General features: G+C 43.6%; 1 protein-coding gene across 1 annotated transcript; it reads right to left on the bottom strand.

Moving 5' to 3' along the window:
* Positions 1-5,529: 5,529 nt before the first annotated feature.
* On the bottom strand, positions 5,530-6,850 carry LOC309550626 (uncharacterized protein; the record flags this gene model as incomplete). The annotated part of the gene is made up of 2 exons (XM_082250964.1): positions 5,530-6,336; positions 6,416-6,850. 2 exons carry the CDS (start codon positions 6,848-6,850, stop codon positions 5,530-5,532), a joined length of 1,242 nt encoding a protein of 413 aa, XP_082107090.1.
* Positions 6,851-25,582: the final 18,732 nt, after the last annotated feature.

Here is a 25,582-nt window from a genome sequence, read left to right as displayed (position 1 = left end):
CCCCCTAATCTACATGCAGGGGCGCCGGACGTATGGATTTCTATGGGATTTTTTTATCATTATCTGATTAGAGCCAGAGGCTCTAATAGGGCGATGCAAAGGGTGGAGCCGGGGCACAGAGCAGTGCATCCCGACTCCACCCATTGTGTGCCAATAGCAAATGAAAATTCGCTATTGTCACACCGATCCTCATCCTAGTCCCGCCATCAGCAGGAGAGAGCAGCATAGTCGGTCCAGTTATCGTGAGGAGGTAAGTGATTCAAGCAGCTGCTGCCTCAGACTCAGTGTCTCCCTCCTCTTTCCTGTCACTGTGCTGGACTGTGGACTCGAGTCCGGCGGTGGTGGGGGGCACACCGTGGTCACTTTACATTGAAGGGGGCACAACGTGTTAACTCTACATTGATGGGGGCACTGCTCACTGGTCACTCTGCATTGATGGGGGCACACTGTACCTTGATTACTGAAGGCACCTTTCATAGTTGTGTAACCTCAAAGTCACATTTTGACAGCCACCACTGGTGCTGGTGCAATTGCAAACATTTTTTGCAATGACAACAAGGTCATCCTGTCATGATGCTGAAAGATCACTATCATCCGTAAATCGTGTTATAAAGTGTGAGAAATTTGTACATAGGGAAAGAATGTTTGTAAGCAAACTATGCTATTTTTACAGATGACCTACGTGTCGAAGCAGTGCAGCAGGAATACAGTGTTTCTTCTCCGGTACACGTATGGGATACCATAATGGAGGGGACAGGTGACATGCCCACATGGAGCACAGAGGATACTCTGCAGAGTGTGACTAGCACACGTACGTACAAGTGAAATGAAATGAGTTGTTGTGGTCTTTACAAATTCACATCTTATTAGTAATCAAGACCTCTCCTTTATTACAGGAACAATAGAGTTCCCCTAGGGGCGGGACTTTTAAGGCACTATGTAATATCAAGATACACAATTTATTTGAAAATTTTATTGAAAAAAATATATACAAAACAAGAAAAATATGTTAAAATGCTGGCAAGTTATACAGACATAACGTACAACAGTGAAATGCACCACAAATAAACCGCGGGTATTGACCCGACGCGTTTCGGAGAGGAACCCCGAACTCCTTCTTCAGGGGTGCCCGCAGGAAGTGGTCTAAAAATAATTAGTATGTAAGTCATGTGTCACTTAGACAAAATTAAATACAATATAGTATTTTGACAAAATTTTCAAAGCACTTACATATTCACTGTAGAGAATGAAGAAAACTTGCCCGCCTGTAAAGGCTAAAACCAAGAGATCAGACTGCCGCAAGGTGCCAAACTGGGATGCCGTGTAGAAATGCTCGATGTTGGACCCAAAAGAAACCTTCTCTGTGTGTCGCAGGTGGCTGAAAAACTGCTTGCAACCCCAATTCCCCGAAAGGGAAAGAGGGGGTAGGAATAGCTGGAACCCCCAGAAGACAGTCCTGCTGAGCAAAAGCCAAATGATTAGAAAAAATCCCCAATTTAGCTAGAAAACGCAATAGTGATAGTAATTGCTTTTTTGGAAAAAATCCCAAAAACCAAAAATTAATAAACATCAGAAAAATTATTAAATAAAAATTATTGTTTTGGTTTATTCATTTGAGGGGAAAAGGGCCATCGTCTGTTACTTAGATAGTAAGAGACAACACAGATTAATTGTGATTGGAAAAATTGCACTACGGGGTTTTGCAAGTCCCAAAACCTATGGTTAAAAATACCAGAGGAGAGACATAGTGAGTATCCTCTTGTAAAGAATATGAATTTAACAAGAAAGAGAAAAAAAGAACAGAACTTGCCATCAGCATTGAAGTACATCGGCAGACTGTTTAGCAAAATTTCTCAGAAAATAAATACCTTAGAGTCACTTGTAACGGGCAGACAAATCCAGCTTGGCAAAATAGATGTTATCTCATGCTCGGCAGTGGAACAAATGAGTCCAATGTCGGGCATGTAAGATATATGAGGAGCTTTGTCAATCAGCTGAGACTAGTCTCAGCCGAGAGACAATTGCAAACAGCTGGTTGCCAATAGGGTTCCCCGGGTCACATACGCCGGGCCTGCCCCCTGCCGGAGACATCCGGCGGAAGCTGGGCCGGCCTGTGCGTCCCACCGACACGGTGAAGGACTTCCGCCTGCGTGAGACGCAAGGCGGAGTCCACTGGGCATGCGCCTATAGCTCAAACAGAGCTAGATGGAATTGGGCTGTTGCCGCTGTTGCAATAATAAAAAACAATAAAAATTATAAGAAAAAAGAAAAGAATTGCAGAAAAAAGAAAAGAGAACTGCGACATATTTCCGGTTTCCGGTTTCTGGATATGTCGCAGTTCTCTTTTCTTTTTTCTGCAATTCTTTTCTTTTTTCTTATAATTTTTATTGTTACCCAATGTTTCTAATTATTGACATGAATTTAATACGAGGGTTGTTTAGATGCTTTGCAATTCTATTTCATGCAATGGTGAATATTGAGTGATTCTATAACATCTTGTAATTCAGCATATGCACGAATCAAATCTTTGTACACAGGTAGGTCAGCCTGACCGACTGTGGTGCCGACTGTTTATTTTGAAAAATATCCTTTCCTAAAATTATATTCGGATATTGCATTGTTGACAACCATTTGCATTTAGGCTTTTGGTATTTATTGCTTTATTTTACTCTTTCACAGGACCCAAACCTTCTCTGATGTCTCGATGGATGGAAGCTGCACGATGGGGAGACACTTATTCCCATCTTGGCTCTGGAATAGCCCGGCACGGTAAGCGGACGCCACTAGATGGCGCCCGCAACAGCGGCAACAGCCCAATTCCATCTAGCTCTGTTTGAGCTATAGGCGCATGCCCAGTGGACTCCGCCTTGCGTCTCACGCAGGCGGAAGTCCTTCACCGTGTCGGTGGGACGCACAGGCCGGCCCAGCTTCCGCCGGATGTCTCCGGCAGGGGGCAGGCCCGGCGTATGTGACCCGGGGAACCCTATTGGCAACCAGCTGTTTGCAATTGTCTCTCGGCTGAGACTAGTCTCAGCTGATTGACAAAGCTCCTCATATATCTTACATGCCCGACATTGGACTCATTTGTTCCACTGCCGAGCATGAGATAACATCTATTTTGCCAAGCTGGATTTGTCTGCCCGTTACAAGTGACTCTAAGGTATTTATTTTCTGAGAAATTTTGCTAAACAGTCTGCCGATGTACTTCAATGCTGATGGCAAGTTCTGTTCTTTTTTTCTCTTTCTTGTTGAATTCATATTCTTTACAAGAGGATACTCACTATGTCTCTCCTCTGGTATTTTTAACCATAGGTTTTGGGACTTGCAAAACCCCGTAGTGCAATTTTTCCAATCACAATTAATCTGTGTTGTCTCTTACTATCTAAGTAACAGACGATGGCCCTTTTCCCCTCAAATGAATAAACCAAAACAATAATTTTTATTTAATAATTTTTCTGATGTTTATTAATTTTTGGTTTTTGGGATTTTTTCCAAAAAAGCAATTACTATCACTATTGCGTTTTCTAGCTAAATTGGGGATTTTTTCTAATCATTTGGCTTTTGCTCAGCAGGACTGTCTTCTGGGGGTTCCAGCTATTCCTACCCCCTCTTTCCCTTTCGGGGAATTGGGGTTGCAAGCAGTTTTTCAGCCACCTGCGACACACAGAGAAGGTTTCTTTTGGGTCCAACATCGAGCATTTCTACACGGCATCCCAGTTTGGCACCTTGCGGCAGTCTGATCTCTTGGTTTTAGCCTTTACAGGCGGGCAAGTTTTCTTCATTCTCTACAGTGAATATGTAAGTGCTTTGAAAATTTTGTCAAAATACTATATTGTATTTAATTTTGTCTAAGTGACACATGACTTACATACTAATTATTTTTAGACCACTTCCTGCGGGCACCCCTGAAGAAGGAGTTCGGGGTTCCTCTCCGAAACGCGTCGGGTCAATACCCGCGGTTTATTTGTGGTGCATTTCACTGTTGTACGTTATGTCTGTATAACTTGCCAGCATTTTAACATATTTTTCTTGTTTTGTATATATTTTTTTCAATAAAATTTTCAAATAAATTGTGTATCTTGATATTACATAGTGCCTTAAAAGTTCCGCCCCTAGGGGAACTCTATTGTTCTTGTATCTCTATTTGGGATGTGGCACTCAAGGGACCACCCCACATGAATCAAAGTTTCTTTGTCTCCTTTATTACAGAACCTGTTTTGGATGCTACTACGGTGGGACAGATATCCAGGGAGTTAATTTCAGCATGTACTGACATCCAGAAGATCAAGGATGCAGCTACATGTCTACTGAGCCGTTTACAGTACTTCATAGACATATTTGCCAAATTACAGCCACATGTTTGATGTGCTTTTTCCTTGCTTGTTTTTTGTCGAATAAGGTCCGGTTCACACTTATGCGAGTGCGTGAAGGCTGCGAACTCGCAGCCTGTTCCTGCATCACACACGCACCCCCGGCAGTTCACACTGCCATATGCGATACGCTGGGGGTGTCAATGTAATATTAACGACACCCCCAGTTTGATCGCATATCGCAGTGCGATCGTGCAGTTCGCACAGGATCGGATCGCACAAGTGTGAACTGCTGTGCGATCTGATCCTGATGCGGCTGCCAAAAAGGGTCCCTGTGCGTGTTTGCTGTGGCTGCGGTGAGAATTTAGCCATACAAACTCTATGGCTAAACTCGCACCGCACAGCCGATCGCATGTAATGTCGGAGCAGTGCGCTCCGACATTACATGCGAACCCCGCACACGCACAAGTGTGAACCGGGGCTAATTGTTTTGTTTTGTTGTTTTTTTATGTTGATTTTTTGGAAACCTAAAGTTCAGGGTTGCATTCGTCTGTATTTGTCTGTACTGCACGCACATTGCACAATTGTTCACACTGCAATCTTGAAAAAAATTAGGGGAATCAATGTTAGATCGCAGTGTGACCGTGTGAACTGATACATGGTGCTTCAGTGGTATTGCAAAGGTGTCAAGACCCATGCAATACCATTCCAGTGCAGTACCAAAAGAGGGTTCATCATGGCCCAATAGGGTTGATTCCTGGAAAATCATAGCTGCTGATTCTTCTTTTTTATATTGGAAAGCATGTTAGCTTAAAATAAAACTTTTATATTTTTTCAAATCTTTGCTTCTTTATTTTCTTGAATATAATCATTGATCCCTTGTTTAAAGTGCTTCTTTTGCGAATTTGATGAAGACATGTTATAGAACCTTATAATATAAGCTATTTGTGAACATTATCTTAATGCTGCAGTACAGTAAAAAAGTACACTGTTTATAATGAAAACAAAGAAAAAACTTATTAGATACAGTGGACATATTTATTCTGCAAATTTGCAAACCCAAACTATTATAGACATGTAACTTTAATTACATATAACAACTACATAAACCAAGAAGTTATGTTAAAAATAACAACAATCAATTTTTTATGCAGAACAGAAAAAGGAGCCTGCCATATTGCATATGTATAATATTAGCTTTATGTTGTCCAGTGGTCTTTTATTTGTCATCCTGCCAGGAAACTGAGCCCCTACCAACGAAATACTCCATGTAATCCAGTCGACACTGCCGTGCATTTTGTGAGGGAAGTCTAGGATATCCACTGTTTAGGGGAGTTAGTAAATCAATATGCTCATGGCTGTCTCCACGAATGGTACTCCCTGGCATTGATGAAGGATCATCAGGCTCTCTTTCAGAAGGCACAAGTGTCATGTAGCCGTGGGCATTTCTTCTTAGATAGTTGTGCAGAACACAACAGCATAGAACAAGGCAGTCGATTTTATACAACGCTAAATTGATAGAGGTCAGAAAAATGCGGAATCGATTTGCAAGTATGCCAAATGCGTTCTCAACAACCCTGCGTGCCCGGGACAACCTATAGTTGAAGATCCTCTGTTGTCTTGTTAAATTTCTCATGGGGAATGGTTTCATAACATGTTCACTAAGCGCAAACGCGTCGTCAGCTACAAATACGAAGTTCATGCCTTCAAAGGTTTCCTCGCAGGATGGCAGATTGAGTTTCCCTTCCTTGAGACGCTTGTAGAACTCTGTTTGATCGATGATACTCCCATCTGAGTTCCGCCCATTCTTGCCAATATCTAAATACATGAACTCGTAGTTGGCATTAACTACAGCAAGCATCACAATACTGAAGAAACCTTTGTAATTGTAGAAAAAGGAACCAGTATTTGCAGGTGGCACTATACGTACATGTTTGCCATCAATGGCCCCACCACAATTTGGGAAATTCCAATGATGTTGGAAATTGTTGGCGACCTCATTCCACTCATGGGGATTGCTGGGTAACTGAAAGTTAATTTGAGAAGAGGTCAATACAATGAATAAACATATAGCTGCACATTAGCATACAAAAGATTGACTGTACCTTGATATATTCCTGCTGTAATGCCATAATGATAGCCTTGCAGGTCTCTGGGATTATCTTTCCAAGTGATTGTGGAGAAATGCCTGTGGAAAATTTCAGGTCCTGAAGACTTCTCCCTGTTGCCAAGTAACGGAGAGTAGCAATTAGCCGTTGCTCTGGGCTTGTAGATTCCCGCATTAGTGTGTCCTTTTTGCTGATGAATGGTGTGACGGCTTGCAGCAAATTTTGGAAACAGACATCATTCATCCTTAAAAAATTCCGGTAGTCGTCTGGATTGTTCTCATTCAGGTGTTTTAGCAGAGACATGTGGGAGTACTTCTGGCGGTCACGCAACCATTGCTTGGACCATGTCTTCCTTTTTTGCTTCTTCCTGTTCATTACATTGAAGATAGCCACTACTCCCAAGATGGTAATTGGAAGCACGGTGTCATGCATTCCTTCACGAATACTTCTACGTTTTTGGAGAACGTGCGAATAAACGCGAAAAGACGATTAAACGCGGGGAAGAAAATCACGGATAACCTCGAAAATACAGACGGAAGAACGGAAGAGGAAGAGGCGTGTCAGATACAGGGGTCACGCGCATGTGACATATGTGACATCACTTTCCAAGACGTGGCTACGCATTCTGGTTGCTTTCACACAATCGTACGACAGAAATCATATGGTTAGTACACATGGTTGCATTCGACATTTTGTAGCATGCTACTTTACTCGAACGATATGTCGTACGATTATCTGACCGTGTGTACGAGGCATTAGGAAAAACAAATGTCCCCACTGATCTGTGTCTTTTTATTCATATTTTGGTTAATCACCTGTTCATTTTAATACTCAGTTTTATAAAGGCATCAAGATAATTTGGGGTATTCACTCAGGCTAGCTCATGTGCATATTTTGCTCATAGATCCTTTTTTTTCTCAAGTGAACACACTGAGCACTGTTGTTCCAAGTGGTATCTGGCACCCAGCAATGACATTTGGAGGCATATTTACCTACAGAGCATTTATTTTGGCACAAAGTCAACAATATAGCTTCAGCATTAGCATTGTGATTAAAATCACTAAATATCAAGTGTATTGCTGCCACAAAGTTATCAGGTTGTCCAGTATAACATAGTCTTGATCTAAGTATAAGGAGAACCAAGCCAGTGACTCATCAGTGAGAAATTATGAAGCCTGTCTTTGAACTTTGTGTAGCACACCAGAGAGGTTGCAGATGAAAATGAGGTTGACATTGGGCAAAGCCTCATATTGTGTTGAGCATCTTAATAGATTTAACAGGCAATGTAAAGCAGGACTCTATGGGATCACTAATTGTAGTTGCTTGCTGTTTGTTTGTGTAGGAGTTGTGATTGGAACAAATGGAGGATGTAAGGACAAAGGCTGGGAAAAGGAAATTGGAACATAGAAAGGTACAAATGAGGGGAATTCAGAAGCATGACTGTGTAAAGGGGGACAGAGAATAGAACAAAGGAGATGGTTTCAGGACAGGGGCTGGGTACCAGAAGCTTAGAACAAATGGGGTTGACTGGAGAACAGGGAAAGCTGGACAGGTCTGGATGAGGGGAAATGGAACAAAGAAAGCAACACATAAGGGGCTGGGTATTAGGTGCTGGAAGATGAATAGTAACAAATGGGGGGCTGAAAAAAGGTGGGGGGATCTGGTAGAAGGGAAACTGTGTTAGATAGGTGGAAAGGGGTGCACTGAAAGGTCAAGTTAGCTTCGGGGCAGGTGAAGACTTAAGGCATAGTGAGGTGAAGAGCTGATTGGTAGGTAACATCCAGATAATTAATTTGTACCAATTTACACCCACCTACAACCCTATCACTGATTCCTTCTATGCCTGAACTAGTTTCCCCATTTGACCATGCATTCCTGCTCTCCCCTCCATCCCCTTTAGTCCCTGCCCCACTATTTTGACTTCCCACCTCACCAGGGGCAGATCCAGAATCTAGTCTCGGGAGGGGCACTGCCAGACAATAAGGTGTTGCTTACAGAACTGAATTTAACGTACCATACAAAGTACAATGTACAGAGGTCAGTAGTATGTAAGGCAGCGTACAGAGGTAAGTAGGCTGTAGGGAATTGTACAGAGGTCAGTAGGCTGTAGGGCAGTGTACAGTGGTCAGTAGTATGTGGGGCAGTGTACAGTGGTCAGTAGTATGTAAGGCAATGTACAGAGGTCAGTAGTATGTAGGTCAGTGCACAGAGGTCAGTAGTATGTAGGGCAGTGTACAGAGGTCAATAGGCTGTAGGGCAGCATACACAGGTCAATAGGCTGTATGGCAGCGTACAGAGGTCAGTAGTATGTAGGGCATTATACAGAGGTCAGTAGTATCTAGGGCAGTGTACAGCAGTCAGTAGTATGTAGGGCAGTGTGCAGCAGTGAGTAGTTTGAAGGGCAGTGTGCAGTGGTCAGTAGGTTGTAGGGTAGTGTACAGTGGTCAGTAGTTTGTAGGGTGGTGTAGAGACGTCAGTAGAATGTAGGGCAGTGTACAGAGGTCAGTAGCATGTAGGGCAGTGTATAGGGGTCAGTAGTTTGCAGGACGGTGTAGAGAGGTCAGTATGATGTAGGGCAGTGTACAGAGGTCAGTAGCATGTAGGGCAGTGTATAGGGGTTAGTTGATTGTAGGGTAGGGTAGAGAGGTCAGTAGGCTGTAGGGTGGTGTACAGGGAACAATAGGGCAGAGAACAGGGGGTCAGCAGAGGACAGGGATCAGTAGAGCCACACACCAGGGGGATGGGAGGGCACACGCCAGGGGAGGGTCAGGAGGGCACATACCAGGGAAGTCAGGAGGGCACACACCAGGGAGGTCAGGAGGGCACGGTATTGAGTCAGCAGGGCACACACTGGGGGGGGGGGTTGGAAGGGCACACACGGGGGGCTGGGAAGGCACACACCAGGGGGTTGGAAGGAGTCACACCAGGGGGGTGGGAGGGTATACCCCGGGGGGGAGTAGGGAGGGCACATACTGGGGGGGGGGTCAGGAGGACACACACTGCGGGGGAGGGTTGGGAGGGCACATGCAAGGGGAATGTACAGAGGGGCAGTCAGGAGGCCACACACTGGGTGTTGGGAGGGCACACATCAGGGGTTGGGAGGGCATGCACTGGGGGAGCCAGGAGGACACACACTGAGGGGGGGGGTTGGAGGGCATACCATGTGGGGTCAGGAGGGCATACACTGGGGGTTTTGGAGGGCACACACCAGGGGGCAGTCACAACGCATTATTGAGCCCAATTTCTCACTGTGCTACATTAAAAGGAGATGCATTTCCATTTGTCAGCTAACAGCACCTCTATGCTAAGCTCTAGTAACTCAGCAGACTTAGCATAGGGGTGCTTGTAAACAAATCCACAATGTACTGCTAGCTGAGCTTACCTCCAGGAACATTCACTCGGCTCCCTCTGCTCAGCTGCTCACACCACCCTCTTCCAGGCAGGCATGATCTTGGTGGTCAGGCACATCCCCATCCCACCCATTCAAGCAGCAGCCTGCAGGAGAGAGGCTGGAAAACTGCTGGGTGAGGTACAGGGGGTGGAGCGTCAAGCGTCGATGTGTAATGGCTGTGAGTTGTCTCGACCGCAGCTCTGACTTTCCAGGGTGCTTAGCCTCGGAATCAGTAATATTTTCTCAGGGGGAACAATTGCCCCGCTGCCCCCCCCACATCCGCCCCTGCCCCTCACCCAGTTCCTCTATACCACCATGCTCCCCCCAAATGTCTGCACCCCATACATCTCCTAGCGTCCAGCCAAATCCTCCTATCTGGTTGCCCCATCCATATTCCATCTCTACCTCTGCCTCTTCACAGCTCTTATCCTATTCGCCTCACTCCCCTTTTTCATCTCCCAGAAATTGCTTCTCCACTTCCACTGCACCCACCTCCCCTAGACTTGCAGTCATGCAAGCCTATTTTACTTCCTTCACTCACGTTACACTTGCCACTGACCCCCCCCCCCCACACTTATTCATGAAATGGGTTCCATAATTGACAGTGCAGACCTGTTATCCTTTCCATCCCCCATATTCCCTGACAGACTAATTCTACTTCCCCACCCTTTCACCCTGCTCCTCCATGTTACCATGTTTACTCCCCCAACTGTTTACATCCTAGCACCCCATACACCTCCTAACATCAAGCTCTTTTGCTGCTTTAATGCCACTATCAGGGTCCCCCCATACACCTTGCACTGCACTCACCTGCCATCTAGCTCCATCCCCTCACCAACCCTTCCTTCAGCTGTTGCTGAACTACAATTGCTGACATGCCTCTGCCTTTAGGTGTTATGCTTGTAACTATCAGCCTTGAAATGCTTCATGGGACTTGTAGTTCGGCAACAGCTTGGAGGGCCACAGATTAAACACCAATGCCCTACACCATGCAGGTGTATGCTAGATGATGCCAGTTGAGTGGTTACATTACTGGGAATTGAGGGACATAGAAAGGTGAGGTGAAAGGGGCACAGTTAGGTGTGGGGCTGGCCAAGGGGAACTAGGACAAATGTGGGAAAGAATGAAGGTGACTGCTGAACTGGGAAAGCTAATCAGGGCTGGGTAAGTAGAACTGAAGCTCAGAATGGAACATATGGGGGTGTGTGAAGACAGGGGCTTGGTAAGGGGAACACAGAATGGAGCAGGACTGTTTAAGGGGGACACCGAACAGAACAAATGATTAGATATCAGGACTAGAGATGTAAAATTTCTGGAAATTTTGAAGCCATGGGGAAAAAATATGTTTTCTCCTGATTTTCATTTTATCTACAGTATAAATGAAGGTATTGTGCATTTTTGTGAGGCTGTAATTTGCAGTACTTTCTTAGTTGAAGATGTGGCTGGTGTAGAAACACTTTATGATGATCCAGAAGCAGCAGAAAGAGTGTTTCTGGAAGGAGAACTCTGAAGAGAAAAGCTACTCGCACTTTCATTATGGTCCTCATCATTTCATTCCATAAAGTATTTTTGAATGTCTTTAGGGAACCTCTGTAATGCAAGGATGTGTTTTGTCATCCTGGTAGCATTTGGAAAAGAATATTTCATCTCACAATATTTGCATATTGCAGTTTTTTTTTCAAAGTAGAAATTGCACTGGAAATGTTTCTAAACTCTAGATGCTGATCTCATCATTTTACTGAGAGGAGGAAAAAAAACAATTCCAGTTCACTGAGCAGACTATGGTAAACATCATGATTAGACCATTAATAGGAATCATTTAAAGGTTATGTAGATAAACGAATTGATCAGAAAAATTTACCCACTTACCTGTCAATAAAAGTGATTGTAAAGTCTAGTTTAAAAAAAAAATAACAAACATGGTATACTTACCTCCTCTGTGTAGTGGTTTGGCACAGAGCAGCCTGGATCCTCTTCTTCTCAGGTCCCTTGTTGCTGCTCCTGGCCCTTCCCTCCTATTGAGTGCCCCCACAGCAAGCAGCAATGCTATGGGTGCACCCGAGCCAAGCTGCAGCTCTGTGTGTCCATTCAGACACAGAGCTGCGGTTCAGCCCCAACCCATCTCTTTCCTGATTGGTTAACTGACTTTGATTGACAGCCACGGGAGCTAATGGTGCCGTGGCTGTGTCTCAGTCAATCAGGAGGGAGAGCCCCGGACAGCGAGGGACTTGTGGACATCACTGGACAAAAAGGGACCTCAGGTGAGTATTAGGGGGTGCCGGGGAAGCTGCTACACCCAGAAGGTTTTTTTTTATCGTAATGCATAGAATGCATTAAGATAAGAAACCTTCTGACTTTACAATTCATTTAAGGCCTGAGAGTTCAGAAACTTTCATCCACTGTATCCCAACAATCATCTACAAGATGGAACCCACAAGCAAACTAAACTGGAGCTTTTCCCCTGCAATGTCACTAGTGACAGAAATGCATGTTTGATAACTGCATTGAGAAGTACAATGTTATTTGAATTGTGCTCCAGGATTTGCTTGTCTTCAGATGAGAGAACTAATAATAAAAGCAATAATTTAAGACTTTACATTACATTTCAAAAATCGTTCATTAAAGATGAACTACACATCACATGAGTTGTGATAAAAACATCTTTGCCATTCCGAAGCTTCCCTCCAACCACTGTGCATATTATTTTATATATACTGTGATTCTGTACTTGCCAAATATGCTGCAGAAATCTCCCTTCACTAAGTCTGGATGCAGCCATTTTAACTGTGGGCAGCTGAAGCTGCTGCCTGTTCACTTCCTAAATTTACACAGACACACAGGGGCACACACACACATACACATATATACAGACACACACACACACACACATACACAGTAGCTCACAAAAGTGAGTACACCCCTCATATTTGTGTAAATATTTTATTATATCTTTTCATGTGACAACACTGAAGACATGACACTTTGCTACAATGTAAAGTAGTGAGTGTACAGCTTGTATAACAGGGTACATTCGCTGTCCCCTGAAAATAGCTCAACACACAGCCATTAATGTCTAAACCGCTGGCAACAAAAGTGAATACACCCCTAAGTGAAAATGTCCAAATTGGGCCCAAAGTGTCAATATTTTGTGTGGCCACCATTATTTTCCAGCACTGCCCTAACCCTCTTGGACATGAAGTTCACCAGAGCTTCACAGGTTGCCACTGGAGTCCTCTTCCACATCACAGAGCTGGCAGATGTTAGAGACATTGCGCTCCTCCACCTTTGGTTTGAGGATGCCCCACAAATGCTCAATAGGGTTTAGGTCTGGGGACATGCTTGGCCAGTCCATGACCTTTACCCTCAACTTATTTAACAAGGCAGTGGTCATCTTGGAAGTGTGTTTGGGGTCGTTATCATGTTGGAATACTGCCCTGCAGCCCAGTCCCTGAAGGGAGGAGATCATGCTTTGCTTCAGTATGTCACAATACATGTTGGCATTCATGGTTCCCTCAATGAACTGTAGCTCCCCAGTTCCGGCAGCACTCATGCAGCCCCAGACCATAACACTCCCACCACCATTCTTGACTGTAGGCAAGACACACTTGTCTTTGTACTCCTCACCTGGTTGCCGCCACACACACTTGACACCATCTGAACCAAATAAGTTTATCCTGGTCTTATCACACCACAGGATATGGTTCCAGTAATCCATGTCCTTAGTCTGCTTGTCTTCCGAAAAATGTTTGTGGGCTTTCTTGAGCATCATTTTTAGAAGAGGCTTCCTTCTGGGACGACAGCCATGCAGACCCATTTGATGTAGTGTGTGGCGTATGGTCTGAGCACTGACAGGCTGACCCACCACCCCTTCAATCTCTGCAGCAACGCTGGCAGCACTCATACCTTTATTTCCCAAAGACAACCTCTGGATATGACACTGAGCACGTGCACTCACCTTCTTTGGTGGACCATGGCGAAGCCTGTTCTGAGTGGAATCTGTCCTGTTAAACCCCTGTATGATCTTGGCTACCATGCTGCAGCTCAGTTTCAGAGTCTTGGAAATCTTCTTACAGCCTAGGCCATCTTTATGTAGAGCAACAATTCTTTTTTTCCAGATCCTCAGAGAGTTCTTTCCCATGAGGTGCCATGTTGAACTTTCAGTGACCAGTATGACAGAGTGAGAGCGATAACACCACATTTAACACACCTGCTCCCCATTCACACCTGAGACCTTGTAACACTAACGAGTCACATGACACCGGGCTAATTGGGCCCAATTTGGACATTTTTACTTAGGGTGTACTCACTTTTGTTGCTAGCAGTTTAGACATTACTGGCTCTGTGTTGAGTTATTTTGAGGGGACAGCAAATTTACACTGTTATACAAGCTGTACACTCACTACTTTACATTGTAGAAAAGTGTAACTTCTTCAGTGTTGTTACATGAAAATATATAATAAAATATTTACAAAAATGTGAGGGGTGTACTCACTTCTGTGAGATACTGTGTATATATATATATATATATATATATATATATATATATATATATTGTAAGGGATTAGCTCGGTGGTAGGCGTATGGGTGACCCCTTTGGGGGTGCGTTTTCACAGAGAGATAGCCGAGCAGAGGTTGAAAACAAGACTGATTTATTAGGTCAATTTCTTCAAACAAGTGCATGCAGCAAAACATCAAACTAAAATAAAACAAAATAAATCCTTGCCTCTGTGGGCGGCTACCTTCTCACAGCTGGAACCTGCCTAAGAAGTCTTTCCAACCTACTGTTGGGCCGACACTGCTGATCCTACAGCAGACACTCAAATGTCCATTTGTTTGCTTTTCACACAGCACAAACATTGTCCATTGAACATGTCCCTTTGTTTTCTTTCACACAGCACATGTTCATTTATAACAGGATCCTTTACTCTTCAGATTCTTCACATGGAACACAGTTCATTTAACAGGTCCCTTTACTCTTCACACTCTTCACATGGAAGACTTTGTCTTCTCACCTTTGAGACGTCTTCACTCGTGGTTACCCTCCTTAGCTTCACATCACTTTAGGGGGTCTTCTCCCATGCTCACCAGCTTGTCGGGAGGCACACATCCGACTGTCCCCCTCTCCCAGCCCACACGGCGACAGGAGGCAGCAGTCCTTCTCCCATGCCCACACGGCGTCGGGAGGTACACGTATGTCTGCCTTCCTCTCCCAGCCCACACGGCGACAGGAGGCAGCACTCAATAGATTTTCTCTGGACAAATTATAGAGGCCTTGATCTCCTCATTCTGAACAGCTGAAGGCCTTTCAACTTCTTTACACCTTCCTGCTGCCTTTGGCAGCCGACACCCTATAATAATTAGTGAACTTTTCAAAGCAGGTGGGAATGTGTCTCCTCTCAGTGACTACATTCCCAGATTTACCTGACTTCCTGTCACATACCCCCCCCTCTTGTTTCAACCCTAGGGTTGGGACACATATTTCCAGGCACGCATGTGTCAGGCACTGCTGACTCACTGATAAGCCTCCTATTATCCTCAAGCTTCCGGATGAAACTGTTTTGTCATCTTCATTGACGGATTTCTCATAAATGCCACACAGTTTGTCTCTCATCTCATATACACATTCTTCAACTGCATTTTTGGCATCATTTTGCTCCTTCTCGTTTCTGTCATCTTCATTGACAGCTTTCTCATAAATGTCAGACAGCTTGTTCCTCATAACCGTCTGTCCAATCCACCATGGAGGACCGTGATCCATAGGCAACTCAATTGGGCTAGTCTTAATGTCTTCAACATTCTTAAGACGCCTCTCTCTGCAATCCATAAATGTTTTCCACAAAACTTTGAGAACCTTTGCTTCACTAAGCTTTGTTCCAAGTAGGGACTCTTGACATCCCTCTGTGACTTGAGTTGCCTCTCCATACAGCTGTACACAATCATTGACTTTTTGTTGTAAAAGGGAATGATCTTCCTTCTTGAGCTTTGCTTGCTCTAAGATGCTGTGCAGAGGATTTTCCAATTGAGACAACAGGCTGTCACACATTTCTTCAAAGTGACCCCTGTTCCTTTTCCCAGAGACATCAATATCATTCACCAAACATTTCATATTCATAGGCAGATCTGAAGCATTTGCACTCATCAACTTCTTAAACTTTTCGCCCTCCTGAGCGAGTCGCAGTAAAGGCCTACTATTTGATTTGATATTGAGTTTATATTTCTTGCCAAACTCTTCACAGAAGAAGCCAACCAGAACATCATCAACTTTCCTTCCACCAACATAGGGGTCAAAGGCAACAACACAGTTGAACCCAGCGATCTGGGTGGTATCCATTATAGACCTCCTCTCTGCATCAGTGAAGAAGCATGGAACTGCAACACATTCTTTTACAGGTTTCTTCAATGCACTTTCTGCTGAACTATTTGACCGCTCAAGGTCACCTAGTTCCTTTTCTCTATCTGAATTCCACATGGAATGTATCTCAAGATCACGATCAAATTTCTGCCACCTGTCTTTCACCAGTTCCATTTTGGAAATATTCCCTGAAAGGCACTTGAACTTAATTTGCTTCACGTTTTCATCAACAGCCTTAGTTTTCTCCGCTTTAGTTTTCTCCACTAGGTTTTCAGCCTGAACTGAGAAAACATCACATTTCTTACACAGCTCCTTTGTTTGCTGAAGTTTTTGAAGGAACGGTTTATTCCACAGGGGTGATTCAAGCCACATGTCATCACATTTCTGAGGCTCACTCAGGACAGACCCCAAAACACTGATCCTTTTAAAAACTGCATCAGGCACACTATCCCCTCTTTGGGACAGATCCTCTGTTGCCTGGAATTCCTCTTCCAGTTCCTGCAACGGAATCTTCATCTCTTCTACTTGCTGTTCTAAGGCTCGCTTAGACTTTTCTAGCTCCTGAACTCTTTTCACAACATCATCCTTGGAGCTGACCAATTCTTCCATTTCTGTACGCAGCTGTTTGTCAACACTTTCTAGTTCAGCCTTACACTCTAGAGCTTCCTCCAAAGAGCGAGCCAAGAACAGGGCTTTGCTCTCGTTATCACGCACCTCCGCTTCTGCGCGGTCGCGTTCTTCTGCATATTTTGCAGACACAGTCTTCTCTTCACCAAGCATCTGATCAAACTTCTTTTTCACATCTTCAACACACTGTAATGAACCAACGCTTTCTTCCATGCGTTTTTTCATATCCGCTATCTGAGCTTTCAATGTTGCGACTTGCTCTGATAGGTTTTTCTTTTCTTCCGCCTCCTCTTTTAATTGTTCCAGGAAGCCATTTTTCTCATCTTCCATTTGTTTGAGCTTTGTGCTAAAACTCAGCCTTTGACACCTCTCTTCCTGTAAGAGTTCCTGCGTGTCTTGCAGCTGCGATTCCAAGATAGAAAAATCTTCCGCAATTTCTCTAGATTTGCTGTCTGCTTGAGAAAGCTGATTTGTAACATTGTCCAACTCAACCTGCAGTCGGTTTGCCTTCTCTGACAGCTTAGCACACAATCGGTCACCTTCTGACACCTTCACTTGCGATTCCAGAAGCTGTACCTCTACTTTTTCCCTCTTATGTTCACAATCTCCTTTTCCCTGCATAAGAGCTTTCACCTCATTGGCTAGCTTCTGGGAATGAGACCGTAATTCTGCCACACAGGCTTCTTTCTCCTTTAACTGCTGCTGGAAACGTTGGGCTTCACCTTTCCAACTTTCACAGTCTGCACGTAATTCATCTACCACATTGCTCAAAGTGGTGAGCTCATACACAGTACTCAGTAATTTAGCCTCTCTTTCACTTTTCTCGTTGTCGCTGAGAGACAATGTCGTTTTCAGAGCGACATTCTGTTCCTGCGACTCCTGCAGGTCTATTTTTGTAACTTCCAAACACTGAAGACTTTTTTCCAGCTGATTACGCAACTCCAACATTTCACACATACTTTGCTTCTGCAAAGTCTGAATTTCAATTTCCTTTTCCATGAGGATGGTATCTTTCTCCTTTATAGTGTCTTGACATTTTTGCAACTCGACCAAAAGAAGAGCAGTGGTTTCTTCCCACTGTGACACATGAGACTTGAGTAGTTCATTCGTTTCCTGCAAGTTTCTATGCTCCATCTTAAGCAATTCCACGGCTTGTTCCTTTTCTTCCATTTTCCGTTGCAAGGCATCCAACTCAGCCCTGCAAACATACTCGGTTTCTTCCAAACCGATGGCCTCCATTGGCTGCTGGCGTCTCTGTTTCCAGCCTGCCATGCTCTCTTGGTGATCCTTTTGTTGAGCTGCAAAGCTCCGTTGTTTCAGCATCTCCCCCATTTTGGGTTTACTTTTCATCTGAGAACCCTGCGTCTCCAAAGCAGTTTCATTTGCCCCAGTGTTGCTAGGGACAACAACTTTTCTCTTTAGCCGATTCCGTTCAGGCATGGATGGGGCTGGTTCAAATGGTAGCATCCCCTCCATCCATAGAATTCGGTCTCTCATTTCATCAATCTTTGCATTTTTCAGGCGTTTGGATCGCCCCATCTTCAATAACTCAACAAACAAATTTTTCACAGTCCAGCAAAAAAATTTTCAGACCACTGTCTCTTTAACACATGTAGTTGTTCTCTCTCTTGCAAGATCTCTTTTCCTGCGCACACAGTTTGTGCAGTCACTTGCACCAGACACAACAAAGTTCATCAAATAATTTTGAGACCGCTGTCTCTTTAAAACACTTTTTTTTTTTTCTGTCAGGATCTTCTCTCCTGCACACATAGATTGTGCAATCTCATGCACCAGATAAAGTTCATCAAACATTTGCACTTCCTTGCAGGGATCTCTGCTTATGCCCACTGCATACCTCCACCATATGTAAGGGATTAGCTCGGTGGTAGGCGTATGGGTGACCCCTTTGGGGGTGCGTTTTCACAGAGAGATAGCCGAGCAGAGGTTGAAAACAAGACTGATTTATTAGGTCAATTTCTTCAAACAAGTGCATGCAGCAAAACATCAAACTAAAATAAAACAAAATAAATCCTTGCCTCTGTGGGCGGCTACCTTCTCACAGCTGGAACCTGCCTAAGAAGTCTTTCCAACCTTCTGTTGGGCCGACACTGCTGATCCTACAGCAGACACTCAAATGTCCATTTGTTTGCTTTTCACACAGCACAAACATTGTCCATTGAACATGTCCCTTTGTTTTCTTTCACACAGCACATGTTCATTTATAACAGGATCCTTTACTCTTCAGATTCTTCACATGGAACACAGTTCATTTAACAGGTCCCTTTACTCTTCACACTCTTCACATGGAACACTTTGTCTTCTCACCTTTGAGACGTCTTCACCCGTGGTTACCCTCCTTAGCTTCACATCGCTTTAGGGGGTCTTCTCCCATGCTCACCAGCTTGTCGGGAGGCACACATCCGACTGTCCCCCTCTCCCAGCCCACACGGCGACAGGAGGCAGCAGTCCTTCTCCCATGCCCACACGGCGTCGGGAGGTACACGTATGTCTGCCTTCCTCTCCCAGCCCACACGGCGACAGGAGGCAGCACTCAATAGATTTTCTCTGGACAAATTATAGAGGCCTTGATCTCCTCATTCTGAACAGCTGAAGGCCTTTCAACTTCTTTACACCTTCCTGCTGCCTTTGGCAGCCGACACCCTATAATAATTAGTGAACTTTTCAAAGCAGGTGGGAATGTGTCTCCTCTCAGTGACTACATTCCCAGATTTACCTGACTTCCTGTCACAATATATATATATATAAATAAAATATACACACTCACTCCACTGCATGCCTGCACATTTCTCATCTCTCAATGAATACACATAGATCTCTGCAGTTTCCTGTTATCTTCACCTTAATCCAGCCCCCTCCAGCTCTGCAGCTCTCATTGGCTTTCCTATGGCTCACACATCCTCCCTTGCTGGCAAACTCTCACGAGAGTGAGAGAGAGAGAGCTGTCCATGATGTCATTAGCCTAGGCAAATTACTAGACAACAAAGAGGAAGTGGGCTGTATCCAAAGTTAAAACAACAAGGGCAGAGGATTTAACAGATGGAAAGATAAAAAAATGACTGAGAAGCCGCTTTAAGGTCTTCATGTTATATAGTTTAAATACTTTGTCATATAAATATTATATATCATTGTAAAAGAACATATTCCACATGTCTTTATTTTATAAATTTTTCCACAAAAAAAAAAAGCGGCTTAGACACTTTTTTTTTTTTTTTAATTTTTCTGGGGTTTTTTTCCAGGCTTTCCCATCATCTTTAAAAAGCTGGAACACAGGTGGGAACAAAATGAGTTGATTGTGTACAGGGAAAGTTTGGCAGGGCTTCCTGTGTAGTACTTTTTTCTGATATTATTGCTCTCTGATATTAGGAAGCTAACTGAAGATGAAAGGTCAAAAGCTCCTGCTGGCTTGGGAATAACTTTGGATTTAAGGAATAGATGAAAGGACTGTTCTCTGTGAATCCAAGTTAATCTCTAAAGGCAATAATCAACCAAAGTGAAGAGCTCTTTTAGACCTTATAGTCTACTTCATTTTAATGCTCACATTTTGATGGCGCTCTCTCTCTTTTCCATTTGCTAACACATCTGTTTTTCCTTTTAGTATACTTTGTTGTTTTCATTCAGTTTGTCGCTCATTTATAGCGATGAGCCTCCACTTCGGTATTCACACAGATTCAGATCAAGCTTTGCTTCTCCATATGACCATATTTAGTCTATGTATTCTTTGAGTATACCCTCCGCTTTTTTTACATTCCACATGACCTATCAGAGAGCAGATATTTGCAATTTGGGATTGGATGTGTAATCTGGTTGTTGGGTTTTTCCTTTTGGCAAGTTGGTGAGTATCATTCATCATGATTGACAAGGATCTGTATTGTAGGATGATGTGATTAACAATGGGGAGCACCCCCCCTTCTGAACCATACAAGGCCACATGACCTCAACATGGAGGGGGTGCTTTAGGGCAAAGGATCTCTACCCCCCTAAAGCACCTTGTCCCCATGCTGATGGGGACAAGGGCCTCTTCCCCGCAACCCTGGCCTGGTGGTTGTGGGGGCACAGGGGGGGTGACTTATCGGAATCTGAAGCCCCCCATGCTAATGAGTATAGGGTACATAGTATCCCTATTCATTCGTCAACAAAAGGCAAAGTAAAAAAAAAAAAACACAAAACCAGTTTTTGACAAGTCCTTTATTACAAAAACATAAAAACGCTGACCTGAACTAAAAAAAAAAAGAAAAAAATAATTGCGAAAAACACAACTGTTCCCGTCCAGGGACAAAGCCAAATGAGGGATAAACATAGGGGTGGGCGTTACCCCGTGATATAATGAGATGACTCTGCCCCCTGTCTTCCTCTCATTGGGGAGTGTCATTATAGGGGAGATCACCCAGTGATGTCACTGGGTAACCCTGGCCCCAAGTCTATCTGTCATTTGGAAATGACACTCACCAAATAAGAGGTTGACATGGAGGCAGAGTCACCAAGTTATGCCCCTGGGTAGCCCCCCCATGTTTACCTGTCATTTGGCTGTATCCCAGTCATGTTCGGCAGACAACTTTTTTTTTTTTTCGGGTTACTTAGGTCTGGTATGGATTTTAAGAGTAACGCCATACTAAAATGAAAAAAAAATTGTGTGGGGCCCCCCCCCCCCAAAATCAATACCAGATCCTTATCCAATCATACAGCCAAGAAGGCCAGGAAAGGGGGGATGAGCGAGCACCCCATCCTAAACCATACCAGACCACATGCTTTGGTGTACGTAGGATCCCCCCAAAGCTCTTTCTCATGTTAACCCTTGACTCAGTGGTTGTGGGGGTGCGGAGGGGACTTATCAGAATCTGGTAGCCTGATTTAATAAGGAAACCCAGCCCCCCCCCCATGTGAATGAGTATGGAGTACATATTACCCCTACTCATTCACCAAAAAAGTGAGTAAAAACACAACAGTTTTTGACAAGTCCTTTTTTAAAAATAAATAAATAAATGTTCCCCGAAGTAGATCCAGCATCAATCATTGTGAACGCCAGCCACCAACCCTCCCAAAAAAGAGGAGCTCTGCACCCAATGAAGGCTCTTGCCATCTGACAGGTCCACCATTTGATAGTTCTTAAATAACTAGAGGGTGTGGCCACCCAATGATTTTACTTGGTGACCCCATCCCCCAAGTGACAGCATCGAACCAGCATTCCTCCGGTCAATAAAATCACATCATCACAAGGGGGTGGGGTCACTCTGTGACATAATCGAGTGGCCCCATCCCTTATTTATTAAGAAACTGTCAGGCGGCGGAGCTGTCAGGCGGTGGGAGCCTTCGTTGATTGCCGAGATTTTTTTTGAGGGGGGGTGGCTGGAGTTTATTGTGAAAAAGTTGGATCCACTTGGGGGGACATTTATTTATGTTTTTCTTTTGCTTTGGAGGACTTGTCAAAAACTGGCGTTGTGTTTTTATTAACTTTAAAAAAAATTCTGATAGGGGTACTATGTACCCAATACTCATTCACATATGGGGGTGGAATCTGGGCACCCCCTGTTAAATGGGGCTTCCAGATTCATATAAGTCACCCCTCACACCCCCACATTCACTGGCCAGGGTTGTGGGGAAGAGGCCCTTGTCCCTAGTAACTTGGGGAGCCTAGCAGGCCAGGAAAACCTGGCTAAAATAGTGGATAATGCCCACATAGCATGTTTTGAAACAGCCACTTGTGGTCTACATAGGAAGCCTGTATGACTTGATGACTAAGCAGGATAAAGATTGGGGAAAAGGGACAAAACATTGTATTGAAAATTACTGTTAAAATTACTTCAGCACCTTAAAGCTTACATGAGATTTTAGTAATTGGGTTGAAATATATTTTAAATTTAAAAATTGCCAGTCTGCCAGTTTGGACTTGCACCAAGGTTAAATGTTCCTTCTAACCTAAGGCAGCATGTGAAGCCACCACAATAATTTTAGTTTAAATCTCCTTGGCACATCTTCCCTAAATATTCTTATATAATTTTTGTAAATAACTATATGCAGAGCTTCAATTGTAAGCCAAAGAAACACTGCATAATTAGGTGTTGCAACAATATACTGCATGTGCTTAATTTAACATATTCCAGATACATTTAGATGATAATTGAAATATTTCTTCTTGCAATTCAGCAAAATATATGTTTTTCACTGGATTGAAAAATAAATTTGCTTTTAATGACTCTTCTAGTTTCTAGTGCATATATTCACCTGTCAGAACGCAATGCCAAGATTCCTGTCAATTCCTCTTACTCTGTCAATTGGGAAGAAGAAGAAAAGATAGGCTGACAGAGGTTGTTCTTGTAGTGAGACAAGAGTAACACTATTTAAACTCAGGAGAATCTGAATTTCAAATTTCAAAGCATCTCAAGAATAGTTAAATCTTGGTAAAAATTGGATGCTATTTATTCTAGATACAATAAATGAAAGCATGTCTAAGCAAGATCAAAGCAGCAAGGATTCATCTCCATCACAAGGCACCACTGGCAAAAGCATCGCTTTCATGGCAGAAACCATGTTTATGATTATTTATGTTTACTTCTGCCAAAAGGAACACATCACATATTCAGATTTCTAGATTTGATTCTAATAACAGCATTGCAAGACCTACAAAGATATAGGTAAAAAGGGAAGAATTATAGGTTTTCGTTTAACATTAATATTTAAAGGTATTAACCCCATGGTTTATTTTGAAGACTTTTAGTTGCAGCAAAAAAATGTGGAACATCAAACATTTTTCAAATTCTTTTTTCTTTGCTGTATACCTCAGGCCTAGTCAGGACAATGCCAAATTTTAAATGAGAACACAATTTCAATTGGCATTTTATAAATGGTTTTTAGGCCTAGATATGTGGAAAGGCCATTTTCATGAACTAGAACAGCAAAATGTAGGGGGACAGTGGGATGTCAATTTTCAATAGATAGAGAGATTCTGTAACTTTTCTTATTCGGGATAAAGTGATTTCACAAAACAAAGCAATGCTGAACAGGAGCAGTGAGAGTGATTCTGTGAAAGACTGATTCATAAATTCCTTCCTGAGCTGCTCTAGAGTAGCACTGGAGACCTGACCCTGATGAGTTCTTAAGGACTTGTTCATACCAGGGGATGCGTCTCAGCAAATGCATTTTTTCAAAGGGCTGCCCTATGAAATGTGAAATGCAAAAAAAGTTCACTGGCACAATTTTTAAAATCATGCTGCACCAAAATTCATTGTACTGTGAGAAAACGTGCAATTTTGCACATTTTCCTATATTGCAACTGGTGTGAAAAAGCCTCAGTTATTCATAGATAAAATCTGTCTTATCTCCAATAATAACGCTTTCTCAGAACTTTGCACAACTGTCACAGATTGCAGCACAAGATTATGCAGGGTCCCAAATAGGCAGACATCCTGATTTGCAGTTAATTGTGTTGCTAGTATACTTGATAAATATTCCCCAGTATCCTACTAGCCCAACAACAAACTGATTAAAGGCCCGTACCAATTGTCGGCCGTAAATATTCGGCCAACGTCAGATCGGCCGATTGTCGGCTTGTTAGTATGATGCTTCCGACAAACGACTGCGACTTTTGGGCCGAACAAAATCTGGTGTGCAGGCTATAAAATCTTTGTAGGCCAACAAAGAACGGCCGATTGTTCGTCAGTCAGTACAGATTTCGGCCGAAAAAAAGCAGATGAGCAAGACTGGGCATGCTCAGAGAAGAAAAAACACACGTAAAGTTAACCATCACATGACATCACTTCTGCAGTCAGTTGTTGTTGGCCGACAAAATTCGTGTGCAGTTTTTAGCACTTTTCAACCTACACGACAGCACCGGACAAAAGACGGCCGAACGGTCGGCCCACAATCGGTGCGTGTGTACGGGGCTTTATACTCAACTTCCCAGTGCTCCCCTGATAATCCATTCCTCTGTAGTTCTAAATTAACCACTTCCCGACCACCCCCTTTTTACTGTGGCAGGGTGGCTCTCCTGCGCAAACCGACATACACTTACGTCGGTCGTACGCGGGAAGCTAGGGGACGAGCGTGCTGCCGGCGGCACGCTCCCGCCCCCACTCGGCAGCGGGGAAGCTGATGCATTGGCCAGGCGGCTCCGATTGCTGCCTGACACCCGTGATCGCTCCCCGCTGAGAGAGAAGGACGGTCGGTTGTTGTAAACACAGCCGGCCGTTCTTCTCCCTGAAATGATCACAGAGCTTATGTGATCCTTCTATAGAGGGGCACATGTCTCTATGGTCATTTCACAAGCCACGTCCCCCACAGTTAGAATCACTCCCCTAGGCTCACATTTAACACATTGATCACCTATAGGGTTAACCCCTTCCCTGCCAGTGTCATTATTACAGTAATAGTGCATAGCACTGATTACTGTAGTAATGTTACTGGTACCCCAAAAGTGTCAAAAATGTCAGTTAGGGGTCCGATCTGTCTGCCACAATGTCGCAGTCCCCCAAAAATTCACAGATCGCCGCCATTACTAGTAAAAAAAAAACAATAAATATGACATAAATCTTTCCCGTAGATAGTAGACGTGATAACTTTTGCGAAAAACCAATCAAAATACACTTTTTGCAATTTTTTTTACCAAAAATATGTCGCAGAAAACAAATTGGCCTAAAAAGTTTAAAAATTTTGATTTTTACATTTTTTTTGAGAATGTCATATAGCAGAATGTGAAAAATATTGCTTTTTTTTTTTCAAAATTGTCGTTCTCTTTTTGTTTATAGCGTGAAAAATAAAAATCGCACAGGTGATCAAATAC

Source organism: Pelophylax lessonae, assembly GCF_965119305.1.
Source record: "Pelophylax lessonae genome assembly, chromosome: 3".
NCBI classification, from domain to species: domain Eukaryota; kingdom Metazoa; phylum Chordata; class Amphibia; order Anura; family Ranidae; genus Pelophylax; species Pelophylax lessonae.
Note: the sequence above shows the minus strand (reverse complement) of the source record. Positions and strands in the feature narration are given on the sequence as shown.